This window comes from Neltuma alba, unplaced genomic scaffold, assembly GCF_004799145.2.
Source record: "Neltuma alba isolate B1F8T4 unplaced genomic scaffold, ASM479914v2 tig00002374_pilon, whole genome shotgun sequence".
NCBI lineage: Eukaryota > Viridiplantae > Streptophyta > Magnoliopsida > Fabales > Fabaceae > Neltuma > Neltuma alba.
Window position 1 is genome coordinate 284664 of NW_021632837.1, and position 15807 is coordinate 300470.

General features: G+C 36.5%; 1 protein-coding gene across 1 annotated transcript; it reads left to right on the forward strand.

Annotated features, from left to right (window-relative positions):
* The first annotated feature begins 7461 nt into the window (after positions 1-7461).
* LOC114723388 (aldehyde oxidase GLOX1) lies at positions 7462-9150 on the forward strand. Its single transcript, XM_028909585.1, has 2 exons — positions 7462-8898; positions 8983-9150. The coding sequence occupies exons 1-2, from the start codon at positions 7462-7464 to the stop codon at positions 9148-9150; spliced, it is 1605 nt and encodes a 534-aa protein (XP_028765418.1).
* The last annotated feature ends 6657 nt before the right edge of the window (positions 9151-15807 follow it).

Sequence of the window (15807 nt, forward strand, 5' to 3'; positions counted from 1 at the left end):
AACTTGTTTCTTTTCATATTTTTCTCTCTAGTTTTCTTTCGTCCTTTGTTTTCTCTTAATCCAAGCAAGGGGTCAAAGAAGGTTATATATTCACGCTCTTCTGTGTCTCTCTTCGACTTCATAAAACGCAACCGTCAGTTTGATTTTATTTATTATCAATATCGTTACTAGCAGGCCAACTCTTCACGTTCGGGCTTTAAAGTCTGTATTACATACTAGTTTAACGCTGATATTAAATTAATTATATAATAACGAATGGAAAGTTAAATTTAAATAACGAAATTATTATACGCACACACGGAATCAATTGAATTATGAGCCTTTTCCTTTCCGTGCGTTCTATGTGATCTAAAATTTATTTATAAAAAAGTCACCTTGTTTTTTTTTTTGACCGGAAAAAAGTCACCTTGTTTACAAATTATAAATGAAGTATGTTTTATTCCAAAGTTTGTACAAGACACGTGTGTGCAATCCAGTTAAAATTATTGACGGAAGATTCATGCATGTTGATGCCAGGTTTTTATTTTTTATTGGGCCAGAGCCATCCAGGTATTCGGGTGCTGGAAGCAATGAAAGCCCAGTGATAGGGGGGAAAACACCCAAAAGCTAAGGGCAGAAATTATCAACAAGAATTAATCCAATTAATAAGAAGTTAGCTTACAAGTCATAAAATTGTGAGTTTAAATCTTGTTCTTGATATAAAAATTTTGCTAGTGGATAATCTGTAAGTAATTTTTTAAGTATTTTTTGAATCTGGACATAAGTTCTGCCTTGATAAATTCCGAGTCCAGCTCCTCTAAACTTTTAACTATACAAAAAAAAAAAAAAACACAGGGATGGAAATTGAATGGCAAATCGAGGGCTTGAAAAAGGAGGGAGAACTGGTCCCTGCGGGCGGAAGCTGGCTATTGTCTCTATGTCTGAACTGTCCCATCTGCCCTTATCGTTTTTGGCACGATCCCCGCTACAGTTTTTTTCTCAAAAAAAAAAAAACTCCGGAGATTAACTTATTTAGGTAACTTTTACAAAATAAATACTTGATACGAGTTTTATTTCTTAAAGTGTACTTCGTTTACATGGTTCTCAAATACCCACGCCCAACCTTCAGCCCCAAAGCTACCGATATTTTTCTGTTTATCGATACATTATTATGTCTTAAATTACTCTGGCTCACTATGATTGTTTTTTTTCTTTCCATTTATTATATATACCTTGTTGTTTTAGCCGCCTTTTCCACACACCTATCTACCTATTCAGCACAAATTATCAATACCCCAGCATTGGTTGAGCCGTTGAAGAGCGGAAGGCTGGCAGGTGCGAATCATCATAATTCTCTTTCTCATACACACAGGGTTCTGAAAGTTTAAGCACACTTGGGGTGTTTGGTAGGCTGGAAAAAAATTAAAATTTACTTTAATATAAATTGAAACAGCACCTTCTTTATCTATTTGTTTTAGATATTGTAAAATTATTTTTAAAATTTTGATTTATATTCAAGCACTTTTCATTTTGAGTCTTGTGTTTTTTTCTTCTCATTCTTCCAACATGGGAATATCTAAAAACAGAACAGTCGCAGACAAATGGCAAATGGAATGGAACAGTAGCATAGGGACACTCTGGTGGGGACAGAGACGAAATGGCCTAACAGAACATCAATCAATCAGTCAAGCCTCATCCGCTTTGAATCTGATCGATGCTTTCATACATTCTCACACTGATAATACATGCAGTTTGCTTAGCTTGAAATTAAGTACTATCCCAAAAGTCTTCGAGAAAATCAGGAGGGGCAGGGGTTGTTTCGAGAAAATCAAAGGTTTGTCATTTGATCCAGAGGATAATTAGGAATTATTTCTTTAAAATAAAATGGAAGGTGGCCGGCTTCTTAATCGCGTGACACGAGGTTATATAGATGACATCCATCCGTTTATTTTAAGAATAACAGAGCAGCATGCGACACTTCAAAGTACATACGTCCTTCTTTTTGGGTATCTTCGAGTATTTTTTTTTACTGTATTTAATAAATTATACTTTGTTTTTATGCCATTATACTTTTTCGATCTCGCCCTCCTTGATCCGTCCGCTTTTTTCTTTTTATTATAGTTGCTGTTATTGTTATTACTAGCTCCGGTCCTAATTATATGACTTAGTTGGCTAATTTGAAGAGATTAAAAAAAGAAGTTAAATTAGTTATTTGTAATAAATATATGTTGTCTTTCTTAAAATATCCTTACTAATCAACTATATTGACTAAAATTATAATTATTAGAAGGACTACCTTGGGGAAAAAAATACATAAATATAAGAGACAAAATGGATTGGGGTTTTATATTTAGGACCAAAATAAAAGTCAAATAGGATCTTATATTAGGAAGTGGAGGTAGTATTATTGATTATTGATTATTGACTTCTGGGTTCCGTCCATGTCCCTTGGCAATTAATTAAATTAGTAAGCTACTATGGCCCGGATGATGGATGGATCCATTTCTTTCACCGTTCTTCATCATCTTCCTTGTTTCCACACTGGTTTGGCGTCAATATATATAACATGTTTAGGAGGAGAATTGTTCAAATATTATTTTAACATCCATTCACACTTATTTTCTGGCTTGGCTCTTTTACCATCGATCGCAACCGCCATATCTCACAATTCATTGATCCTGACATTTTTAATTAATGTTACTCCTATCATCCGAAAGTTGATGATTTGTGACATGGGAGTGTTATTAATGGTAATGTGTATATATGCTGAATTTATGTTAGCATCAGAAGAAGAAAATACGAACTCAGAGACGTTTTTTTCAGGTGTAATGGTAATAGTGAAAAAGGACCGGGCCTATGAAATTGGTGGCTGGATTCAGTAATCACCTGGTCAAAAATCAATAAATTTGGGCGTACTGTCTGGTCACTTGGTCAGTCATGATCATTTAATGGTTCTGATGCAAGATCAACGCGACGACATTTTTATGCGATATCGATCTTGCCAAATTATCGATATGATATATACACAGATGGTGGTTTTTATATAAATGTCTATGTAAATCCATGAAATTAAACCTTGTCAAATTATCTAAACGACCTGGACCTTGGATCTTCAAAGAAACAAGTTGTCGTGTAATAATTCCATTAATGATTGATGATGGTCTGTCCTCTACAGGGTATTTCTTTGCGTATGTGCATTAGACTGGTTCTGCTTGGAAAGCCGAATTCACCAATATCATCGGCCAACCAGTGGTTAAGTGCATCGGTCTAGATAAGCCGTAATGTTATATACACAATGATTTAAAAACCGGACCGGACCGGACGGTCGGACCGGTTGAACCGTCAGCCAGACCCGTTAACGGCTCGGTTTGGACCGAAAAACCGTTTATGTAGTTGAACCGGATTGGACCGGAGTTGAGCCGCCATTAAGCCGGAAACCGGAATTAAACCGGGAACCGGAACGGTTTTCAGAAAACCGGACGGTTTTTTAGCCTGACGAAAAAATACTAAAAAATAAAAAAAATTGACCCCCTCCAATATCCTAACATATTTTTAGACTATTTATAACCATATAGTATTATCTTATTGAAAATTTCACATATTGTGATATTAAAATTTTCAATCACTAGTCTTTTTGTTTTGATGTTTGCTCTATCTTTTAAAATAATTTTTGATTTGAATAAATTAATAATTTTTAATATTATTAAATATTTTAAACATACATAAATATAAATATATATATATAAGGTTTTAGTCATTTTCAATGATTTTATTATACTTTTGGATCATTTAAATACATTTCTAAATTATTTAATAATTTAATTTTTTCATATATATTAATTATATGTATATAATATTGTTTTAAATTAATTATTGCATCACCGGTCCGACCAAACGGTTCGACCGGTCCGACCGATTGAACCATGACCCGTTGATCTTTCCGGTTCGACTTCCGGTCCGGCTTTTAAAACATTGTATATACATATATATATATATATATATCACACCTCAATCTCTATGCAGCACATGCAAGAAAACGTGTCTAGTTAGTAATACTACCTCTGGTTCTTAATATAATACCCTATTTGACTTTTATTTTGGTCCTAAATATAAGACCCCAATTCACTTTGTCTCTCATATTTACTCAATTTTTTTCAAGATAATCCTTCTAATAATTATAGTTCTAGTTAACACACTTGATTAACAAGGATATTTTAAGAAAGATAACACCTATTTAGGACAAATAACTAACTCAACTTGCTTCTTTAGTCTCTTCAAATTAGTCAATTGGCTCTTATAATAAGGATCGGAGGTAGTATTATTTAGTGTAAAATAATAACATAAAATGGGAAGATTAAAGCATTAATTCAAAATAGATTAAGATAGCGACGAAAGCCGAGAGACGAATGGCGTATACCAGTGCAAGCTAGTTAATAGGAGGGCACCGAAAACAAACTCGAGGGCGAGGCATGCAGCTCTTGTGCGTAACGTGAATATGTATGTGCTTTGTGGTTACGTATGCAGATCAGAACAGACAGGGGGCGTGTGGCGTTTTCTTAGCGGACAAGGTTTTTGGTGCCGTTTATGCCACAAAACTAGAGCCTTGTTTTGCTTGTGATGGCCAGTGCAGAAATCATAATTTAACATAATCGTCCCAGCTAGCTTAAAACGGACAAAAAACCACGAATATATCACAACTTTATATCTTCTATCACAGAGCCTATAAACCGTGCGTGTTAAGGAATTTGATATGGATTTCCGTAGTCCTTACAGGCCTTTCAAATCCGCATATATGAGATTTGTTCGCACACACAGACACACATATAAATTTCTCTACCTTAGCTTGCAAGTAATAACCCCAGATCGAAGGTCTATTATTCTGTTTCTCTGGTAAGATATATATCAGATCAAGAAATCTGTGAATGATAAAAGATTAAATTAAATAAGATTTTAGTGCGTGGTGGTGGGGCATCTACTTTTGTTGAACTGTAGTTTCCCTGACCATATATATAGAGGGTTTTCACAAAAGAAGAAAAAAAATATACACGTGTAATGTGTTGGAGGAATTAAAGCAAAGCAATATCCACTCCACGAATCAAAGCATACAAAATCTCTGAGACCCATCGTAGCCTTCTGAGCTGATATTATTCGAGAATCAAGTTAGATATACGATGAACAATATAATGTCGGTGCATGCAGATGTTTGAGACTTACATGCGCAGCCAGGATCAACATACAAACTCTATCTCCGTCATTTGAACTGATTCCCAAACACTTAAAGGCATAAATTGAGTCTTGGAAAAAGGGAAGGGGTTGGAGGAAATGTCATCACCAAACAACATGAAATGGGACAAAACTCCTCCACATTTATCTTCAACACTGTAAAATTATTTTCAAACAAACTACTACAAACACCCTCTAATCCGCTCGCAAAAAAGGAAGCAATGAATGAATGAACCTTTCATCTTGCTTTCTTGCACCTGTCATTCCTTAGCATATTGACAAAACGATAAAGTTTCTGCCCCTTCACACTCCTGCGGTTGCGTGGAGCTCCCTCTCCCTGTTTCGTAAAAATAATAAACTTTTAGCTAGTAAATAAAAATTACCATTATTTTCCTGTGTTGGTTTAAAAAAATCGGCAAATAGAATAAAAATTCACGAAAATTTTGTCAGCCCCAAAATATCAAATACATTCATATAATTTTTAACACGCTTTATGAAGTGTCGATCGGTAACCATTTTTAATTTGAGCAATGGAGTAATGTTTAACACCAGCAGTAATGGAACCAGTTTTGGTACTTATCACTTTGATGGATATTCTAAGCTCATCAGGTTTGGATTATCCATATTTCATTTGAATGATTCCGATTTGATTTCTTTTTTATTTTTATTTGTTTAAAATAATTATTTTAGTATATATATAGAATCTAAAATAAAAATAATCTTTTAACTATCATTCTTTTAAAAAATAGATTTTTTTATTTAAACATAATTAATTAAAGATTTTAACTCTGAACCATTTAAATCAAATATAGACGGTCCAAATCTAATGAGTTTAGAGTGCGCGCTGAAACTAGTTCCGGTGATAATAGACTAATAGCTGATTAATGACGAAGTTTTATTATTAGTACAGTAGAGTTAGAGTCATGTATATATATATTACGTACTAGCTACCTTAACGATGTTACTAAACAAATTTTCACACACACACACACACATCAAAAATACAGGGCACTGTAGAACTTCCGATCCCCTCGCTTAATAGGTTTACGTACTCATAGTATTTGTGCAGCTTTATTCGGTGGTGTGGGGGCGTTGTGCATTTAGTCCTCCTCCAACCGGCGAACCGTCTAACTTCTCATTGGCATTCTATTATTTTGTTCAGGTCAAGGTGGTTGCCATTTAAATTAATTTCATAACCCAAGTGCATCGATAATAGTTCATGCTTTAATTCTATTCTCTCCCAGTTACCCAGTGCAGGTAGATATTTCTTTTTATGACACATGACCTTCCTTAAGTTTCCATATTCTTTTTTTTTTTTGGCCAGCGCGCGTGTTAAGTTTCCATATTCAATGATGTTCTTCAATTAATATTTGTATGCCCACTCCACTTATTTCTTCTCTTCCCTTTTCCCCCACGTATATGGCTATGCGTGGTTCAATGAGCTAGCATTGCTTTGATTTTTTTTGTTTATGAAAAAGAAGAGGATGAAATCACATATTTTAAAATTTAGAAATTAAACAACAAAAGGAGGCATGAAGCATGCATAAACTCAAAAGTTGAAACTGTGATTCTCCGTCAGAAGAATCCACGTGAATGGACGTATTCTAACATTAAAAAAGTTGCATGCGTGCGTCCTTACACCAGAAATATTGCATGCATCCAATTGTATGATGACTTAATTTGATTCTGCGTCTCACGGTATGGTTGTTAAGAGTGACTGTTCGCTGGTTAATGCGCTCATCGACTCGCACCTAAATCTAGGCACCTCACACACTCACTGAGGTTCAACAAGATGGGTTGAGAATGGGAAACAGTATCACTTCCAGTCAAAGATTAGTTTTAAATCTAAAATGACTTGATAATACTCTAAGTTATTAAAAAAAAAAAAAGTAAGATTGATGGACAAAGCAGGGAGAATATAATTAAATACAAAGCAGCGCTCCTAATTCGAGATCCTTCCAATCTGATGCAGTTTTCATGTGCTTCTCCAGATCTATGCATGTCATTGATCGCTGTTACACTTGTAATAATTTCATTAAAAATCAAAATTCAATTTTGCAAGTGTCCTTTTCAAATAGAGGATTTTGACAAAAAATTTAAATTTTATTTTGCTGCACCGAGTGTGTTTAAAACTCAACATGTACACACACGCCGGAACTAGCGTGTGGGTATGCAAATGAACAGCATATCTTTAAATGCTTGACAATCTCGCGAGCTCACGGGTATTTATAGCGGAGATCAGAGAGGCTGCTACGCCATATGTCCACTGTCTATCCTCCAGCAGTTCCAACCAAGTTATCCTTCCCCTTCCCTCTTCTTACCATGACTTCACTTCCTCTTTTAATCCCTTTCCTCTTCTCATCCCTTCTGCTCTCCACCGAAGCCGCCGGTGGCCGCTGGCAACTTCTCCATAATAGCATCGGCATTGTAGCCATGCACATGCAGTTACTGCACAACGACCGTGTCGTCATCTTCGACCGCACCGACTTTGGCTTCTCCAATCTATCCTTGCCTCTTGGCAAATGCCGCTACAACCCAAACGAGAAGGCTGTTAAGGTTGACTGCACTGCTCACTCCATCGAATACGACGTCGCCTCCAATACTTTCCGCCCTCTATTCGTCCAGACTGATGTCTGGTGCTCCTCTGGTTCCGTCACCCCCGACGGCCGTCTCGTTCAGACCGGCGGCTTCAACGACGGCGAACGTGCTGTCAGGGAGTTCAGTCCTTGCCCCACCTGTGACTGGCAGGAACAAAATGGCGCACTCGCTGCTCGCAGGTGGTACGCCACTAATCACATTCTGCCGGACGGACGCCAGATTATCGTCGGCGGCAGAAGGGCATTTAGCTACGAATTTTACCCCAAAACACCTGCTGCCAAAAATGCGTATAGTTTACCCTTTCTAGTGCAGACCAACGACCCCGGTGCCGAGAACAACTTGTACCCCTTCGTCTTCTTGAACGTGGACGGCAATTTGTTCATCTTCGCCAACAATCGAGCTATCCTGTTCGATTACAGGAAGAACAGAGTGGTCAAGACATTCCCGCAAATACCGGGAGGAGATCCGAGATGTTATCCGAGCGCCGGATCGGCAGTCTTGTTACCTTTGAGGAATTTGCGAAAGGCGTCGATCGAAGCGGAGGTTTTGATATGTGGCGGAGCCCCGAAAGGCTCCTTTAAGCAGGCGAACCAGAGTAGCAATTTCCTAGGAGCCTTGAATACCTGCGCTCGGATAAAAATAACCGACCCTAACCCGCAGTGGGTCACCGAGAAGATGCCCGGAGCCAGAGTGATGAACGACATGCTCATTCTCCCAAACGGCAACGTTTTGATAATCAATGGAGCAGCCATGGGCACGGCTGGATGGGAATTGGGGCGGAACCCCGTGTTGAACCCGCTTATTTACCGATCGAATAGCCCCCTGGGGTCTCGGTTCGTGTCCCAGAACCCGTCCAATATTCCGCGGGTTTACCACTCAACCGCAGTTTTGCTTCGGGACGGCCGAGTGCTCGTGGGAGGTAGCAATCCCCACACATATTATAATTTCACGAAAGTGTTATTTCCGACGGAGCTGAGGTTAGAGGCGTATTCTCCATGGTATTTGGAGGCAGAGTTTTCCAACGTACGTCCGAAGATTCTATCGCCTGCTTCTCAGACCAAGGTCACGTACGGTGGCAAGTTGGTGGTGAGATTCCAGGTGAGGGCAGCGTTAGCTCAAAATTCAGTGTCGGTGACGATGTTGGCGCCACCTTTTAACACGCACTCTTTCTCTATGAACCAGAGGCTGTTGGTATTGGACGTTACTAAAGTATCTAACCTTGGAAATTTGACATACGGAGCGGAGGTTGTCACCCCTGCTTCGTCTGTCCTGGCGCCACCCGGTTTCTATCTGCTGTTTGTGGCTCATCAAGAAATTCCCAGCGACGGTATTTGGCTTCAAATACTGTGAAGTATGAACCAATTATTTGTATTAATATGGATACACACATATATATTAAATTTATTTATCTTCCATTTTAGCAAATCCATCTCCACGCCCTGAAAATTGAAATGATTCCTTGGCATGAACTCGCGAAAATTACAGCACACAGGTTTGTGCCTTTGATCACTTTATGGGGATGGGACGCTGAGGGTTTTTCCAATTTCATTTATGAAATTAATTCAAATTCGGGCGCCTTCTAATAATCACCCAACACAAAAATAAGAAGCAACACACTGTTGCAAGTTACACATTCTTTTTTATTGAGAAAAAAGGACACCGCTTGGATCTTCAATGGATGAGTTGGAGTGGGTGGATGTGAGGTATGGAATTTAATTTGGGACGGAGGGGTTTTCACTGCAAATGAAGTTCTGCGATTTACAGTGTGAACAAGAAAGCCTCGCTGGCACATGGGAAACGAGGGGACGTCACACTTGGACCTTACATTACAGTATTATCAGGATACGGAATATGTGTGGTTCAAAGTTCAAACATCACGAGCAACAGTAATACGTACTCCTGTGGGCGACATTGAACAAAAAAAAGAAAAAAACAAAAGAAAAGGGGATAGGAGAATGCGCGCGACCACATGGGAAATCTACAAAACGCTCTGCAGACAATAATTGGCTTTCTAAATGATTCATTGCTGTTTGTCTTGTGTCCAAAACACGACTAAGTAAAGGGTTCGTGGCACATTAGTTGCATGCCGATCTTTGTTTTTTTCGCAAGGGTGGGGGCATAAGGGGGGTGGAGGTGAAGATTGAATTGCATTTTTTATTGTGCTGTGAAATTATGAAGCCAGTTCAATAACTAGCTTAGCGTTGTTGTTTAGAACTCTTGGGGTTAAAATTCCTCTTCAAGGGGAGGCGATGTTTTGGTCGAATTAAATCATGATTAGGAGGGTATCTCTTGCTTATAAGTTTATACTCAGTGAAGCAGTCACAAATCTCCCCAATACACTCAAGCACCCGAGACCGTTCCCTAATGTAGTCCCGCATCCTCATCGCCCAAGTTAATCCATGAGATTCACGTTTTGATTTTACTCCCTCCGTTCCTTATTATAAGAGACAAATAACCGAATTACGTTAATCAAAAAAGCAGTTAAAATTAGTAAGAACAATCAATGTGTAAAAAATATAATTTCTTTTCCAAAAATGCCCTCATTAATAAGGAGAGAGAGTATGAGAGAGAACAATTAAATTATTGAAAGAAAGAGAAGGGGAATGGAGAGAGAGTGTGAGTTGGAGACAATAAATATGGATAAAATAAGAAATCAACAAAAAAAAGTAGAGACAGCTTTTAAGTGTCTCTTATATATAAGAACATGCCATAAGCATCAAATGTCTCTTATAATAAGGAACGGAGGGAGTAGTATTTTACTATACATATGCATCATCATCACATATAATCTGGCAACTACTTACGTTAATCAACCCGCATACATACATTTAAAAGTGTGTGGATGTGATGATCACATATCATCACACAACCTGCGAATCAGAGAAAATACAGAGAATCGCCCCTTTTCTGGCATAGCTGAAGAAGCTAGCTACGAATTTGCTCTCCAGAGCTTGGAATATAGTGCAGATCTGATTTTTCACTTTAGAGGGAGATCAATCAAATAGCAAATCGATTAGCAAGATCAGGAGAAGGTATATTCAAGAATTTTTGCAACTGCTTCCTCTCATGTAGAGGAGGAGATTGAACCGTTCTGTGTGTGTTGTTTTTCTTCTCTTTTGAATATACGATGCGCTTTTCCATCACAAATAGTAATATACATGGTATGTTCTTACCTTTTCTAGCTCGATCTGGAAAATAATTAGAGACAGAGGACTTGTACATCACAGGTTCGCACATAACACTGTGTAAACAAGTTGCAGTTTGTCAGTAAGCACAGTGGAGGTTGCTTAATAAAGGGTAATAAATGATTCGAAGGAATACGTACTACGAAGAGGGCAATGGAAGGCCCGCCTGGCCCCCACAAGCGCCCCGTGTTATGATGTTATCCCGATTCCCGCAGTTCTGTTTGCATACGGGACTCGGAAAGGAATGGAGTAGAATCGTTTAAACTCATCGTGGTTATTCGGCACCTGCTTCGAACTAAATATAAATACTCCTGTCAAATGTGAAATTATATTCATAAATTGCGATCACTACGGCTGAGCTCCCGTCTATTTTTTCTCTCTCTGCACCAGTGGTTTCTATGAAAATGTTTATTTGTCTCTCTGATCTTTATTACAAGTTTCAGTAAAATTTAAACATTGTGAGAACAACTATATTTTTTTTCCTTCCAATTTTGGAGTAGTTATCTATGAAAATAAATATAATTTTTTTCCCTTTAAGATTGAATCCTTGAATTTGTCGGATGATCACTTTCATATCTTTTTTTTTTTTACAATTTTTTGTTTAATAGTTGGTCATTTTCCCCACCAATATTACAATTCAAAAAAGGCATCATCCCCTGTGAAGTTCAAAATAAAACCATTAAGTTGGTTTGTAAAATAATACCCCTCATTCTAACTAAATTACACGGTTTAAAAAAAAATTAAAAGTAATAAATATGTAAGAAGCTGACTTTTTTTCTTCCAAGCATATTTTATTTATAAAAAGCAAATAAGAGTGAGAAAAGATGAAAAAAAATGTAGTATGCTAGTTTGCCAACCTTTTAATTAATGCAATATGTAAAAACACTTTAAATGTTCAGATAACCACAAAGTAGGATTCTTATAAAAAAAATTAATACAATTCAAATTTCAGGCTCTTATAAAAATGACAGAAGGAAGTGTACAATGCCACCAAACGAGATTTAATTATGGCAACATGCATTCATATTTTACCAATCGTGCAGTTATCAATAATCAATAATTAAGATAATATGCATACAAGTTATATTATATTATCAGGAGTTACATAATACTCCTCCGGTCCTTAATGTAGGACCCAATTGTTGAGTTGGTTTTGGTCCTAAATATAATACCCATTTCTCATATTTATCAATATTCTCTAAATTACCCATATGAATACTCTATCAACCATAATCAAGTAGAAGGGGAAAGAAGGTATTAAGAAAGATGATTATGGTGTTTTAGGAAAAACGTGTCACATTTCTTATAATTAACTAACTTACCTAACTTCCCTAATTTAATCAAATTAGTTAAATGGGTCTTATATTAAGGACCGGAGGAGTAATTTTTCATGATCCGTAGATATATTCTGTATTCTTTAGTCTTCCAGTCCCTGTTACGGGGTTTTTTGGAGATGCATGTCGGTGTCTAAGTTGAGCTAATTTCAGGCCAAGCACTAATTTTCTTCGAGTTACAATTACATGAAAATGGCCAGCTTCAAGTTAATTACCTAATTTCCTGGTGACAGCGACATTTTATATCATTTATTACTCTTTTAGTACTTAATATAAGAGCTAATTGTTAAGTTGGTTTTGGTTTTAAACATAAGACTCATTTCTTATATTTATCAATTTTTTTCTAAATTACCCCTATGGATACTTCCTCAACCATGATCAAGTAGAAGAGGAAGAAGGGGTATTAAGAAAGATGATTATGGTATCTTAGAAAAAACGTGTCACATTTCTTATAATTAACTAACTTACCTAACTTTCTTAATCTAATTAAATTAGTTAAATAGGTCTTATATTAAGAATCGGAAAAGTATATTTTTTGCTCGAAATTAAACAGGTTAAGTCATGTGAATAATGAGTGGGGTCCAAACTCGAAGAAAATTGGCGAGGGATGGACCGATCTACACGAGCAGCAGAGAGAGGGAGAGAGCGGCGCTGGGCGTGGGATGCTTCGTCGTCATTCAGAACAGTGGGCCGCGTGGAGTTCGGTGGACGCGGAAGCCCAAGGGGTTTCGTTTGAGTCAGCATTTGCTAGCCCAGTGTATAAAAAATCTAAAATCTGGTTTCCCGGTCAGATCTGACTTGGCTTTTTAATGAAATTCTGGCTTTCTTCATAATTATATTTGCTGCCAAATTTGGAAGTATAGACGAGAAGAGTAGCGGCGACGAAGATGAAGACAATGGCTTACTCGTCAAATTTTTATTAGAAAACCGAGGTGAAATAGCTAGTGACTTTATTTGTGAGTTGTAAAAACACGTATATATTTAACGAATAATTTAATATTATATCGTGAACCGCACGATTTTTTTCAAGAGAATTCGCAAAGCTTTGTTTTTTCAGCAATCATCTTGTATTTCATACTACCGGTATTGACCAGTCCTGTTTTAAGTACTGTTAATTAAGCTTGTTAGATCTCCCAGTATAGTTTTTTTTTAAAAGCTATTTAAGCCTCAACTTAATTCATCTATAAAATGTTAAGCCATTTATGTGTACGAGAAAATAAAAAACAGAGTTAATGATTAATTAATAGCACATATACGCTACGATGAACGAATTTCAAATTACTCTAACCATACAACTACATTTTTTTTTAACAATAAGCAGTTGCAGGAATTAGAGACATGTTTAAGGATATGGATATTCTCTTTACTTCAATCTAAATTAGATACTCCCTCTGTTCCTTGTTATAAGAGACATTTGATGCTTATGGCATGTTCCTATATATAAGAGACACTTAAAAGTTGTTTCTATTTTTTTGTGTTAATTTTCTATTTTATCCATATTTATTGTCTCCAACTCACACGCTCTTTTCTTCCCACTTCTCTTTCTTTGAATAATTTACCATTGTTCTCTATTATGCTCTCTCTCTTTATTAATGAGGGTCTTTTTGAAAAAAAAATTATATATTTTACACATTGATTGTTCTTAACTAATTTAAACTGTTTTTTTTATCAACGTAATTCGGTTATTCGTCTCTTGTAATAAAGAACAGGGGGAGTAGCATGCAACGAACACCACAGGCAGTTGTTTATTAAAAGCTTTCCGACAATTTATCCTAAGCTCTTGAATCTTGTTGAGTACGTGGAAATGCATTAAATAAACAAAAATCAAGGAGAACCCTTGGAAGAAACAGAAACAGGACTACATGTCCCGTGAAATAATGCGTGGGTATTGATGTGAGATCCCCCCCTCCCCCGAAAAAAAAGAGAGGCTAAGTTCAGGAGGAGTTTGCATTGTCCACAAATCGCAATTTAGATATTGAAACCTAGCTACCGAATAACGCTAGTTAAGTGTTAGCCTAACCAGTATAAACAGTGAACAAGTGTAGCTACTTGGAGACAGTAATTTGTGCTTGAAAGTTGAATCCATGATAGATCACTGATTTTTGAGACCTGGTTAAATTATTTACACATTTTTTAAATTTTATTATTTTGAGAAATTCTCACGGATTAATCTGACTTAATAAATATAAGTGTCAAGAAATTGACGAAGGATTACTAAGTCTTGAAATTTAGGGCAACTGCACTACTTGGTGAAAAGTGAAGGAAAACTGTGGAGATTTCTCATATCCACGTGATTTGCAAATTAAAGCATTCTCATTACTACCGGATCCGTGAGAAATAACGATTGAGAGGCTGCAAGAAAAAATTTTCATGCTCCATTGCTCATTCTGCTTCTTTATGTTTCTTTTTTTTTTTTTTTTTTTATAATCATAACATGCCAATTATATTTGTCACAAAGAGTTCAAACTTCTCCATACCTGGTTACTATATTTTTAACTGGACTATAAAATCTCAACTATTTTTTCTTCTTCTTCAATCTATTATCTTGAGTCATTTTCATGGGAAATAAAGACCCACGAAAGATAGCACCAAACTCTAGTCTAATCACGCATGTTTCCATGATCGTGGAACTTCTCTGAAAAAATTCTCTGACATTTAGTAGGTGTATATCAGAAAGATCAACAAAAATTACTTCCATACTTTACTAGATAAAATTCTTCTTATATGTACGCATACATAAAATAATTGAAACTGAATGCCACCTTAATATTGTGAATAAAATTTCATGAGGAGTTATCACGAACTATAATCATATGAGAAATTTTTGCAAGAAAATCTATATTTTCTTGTAATCTATAATTAATTTTATCAAGAACTTTTTTGACCTGATATCAACGTTCACCTATCTTCAAAATATACATTTAATATATTAAATACTATAAACACGCAATGGCGGGAATATATGAAAAAAAAAAGCTAGCTAATACAATCATGTTTGGGCCTAAAAGAGCATAGGTGACGAGACCCACATCTCCAGACGCGCTCCTTTCATAGTCTGCTAGACGGGGAAGAAACCAACTACAGTTTGCTAATTCATCCCTGCGCAGATCGACATATGAGAAAGGAAATTAGTATTTCGTTTAGAGCCAATCCAAAGAAAATTCGTATTGATACATTGCACAGGGTTCAAATATCAAAGACACAGCATTAAATAAAATGCCATTACATGGTCATATGATTGTGAGGGTAAAATCTAAATTTGATGCGGACTTTGATTGAGAGGAAATCTTAAAATATTTGTTTTCATCGTCGGGAGAGGCCATGTGGGCATTTTTTTAAGTGCATTCCTCGTGGAGACGAATAAAAATGCAAATAGTAGATACAATAATATTAGGTAGAATCTTCCCTTACGAAAGGCGGAGATAAAGGAATATATAAAACCGCGTCCCAATGCAATGACACTGCTGGGGAAGTATTTATAGAGAGGA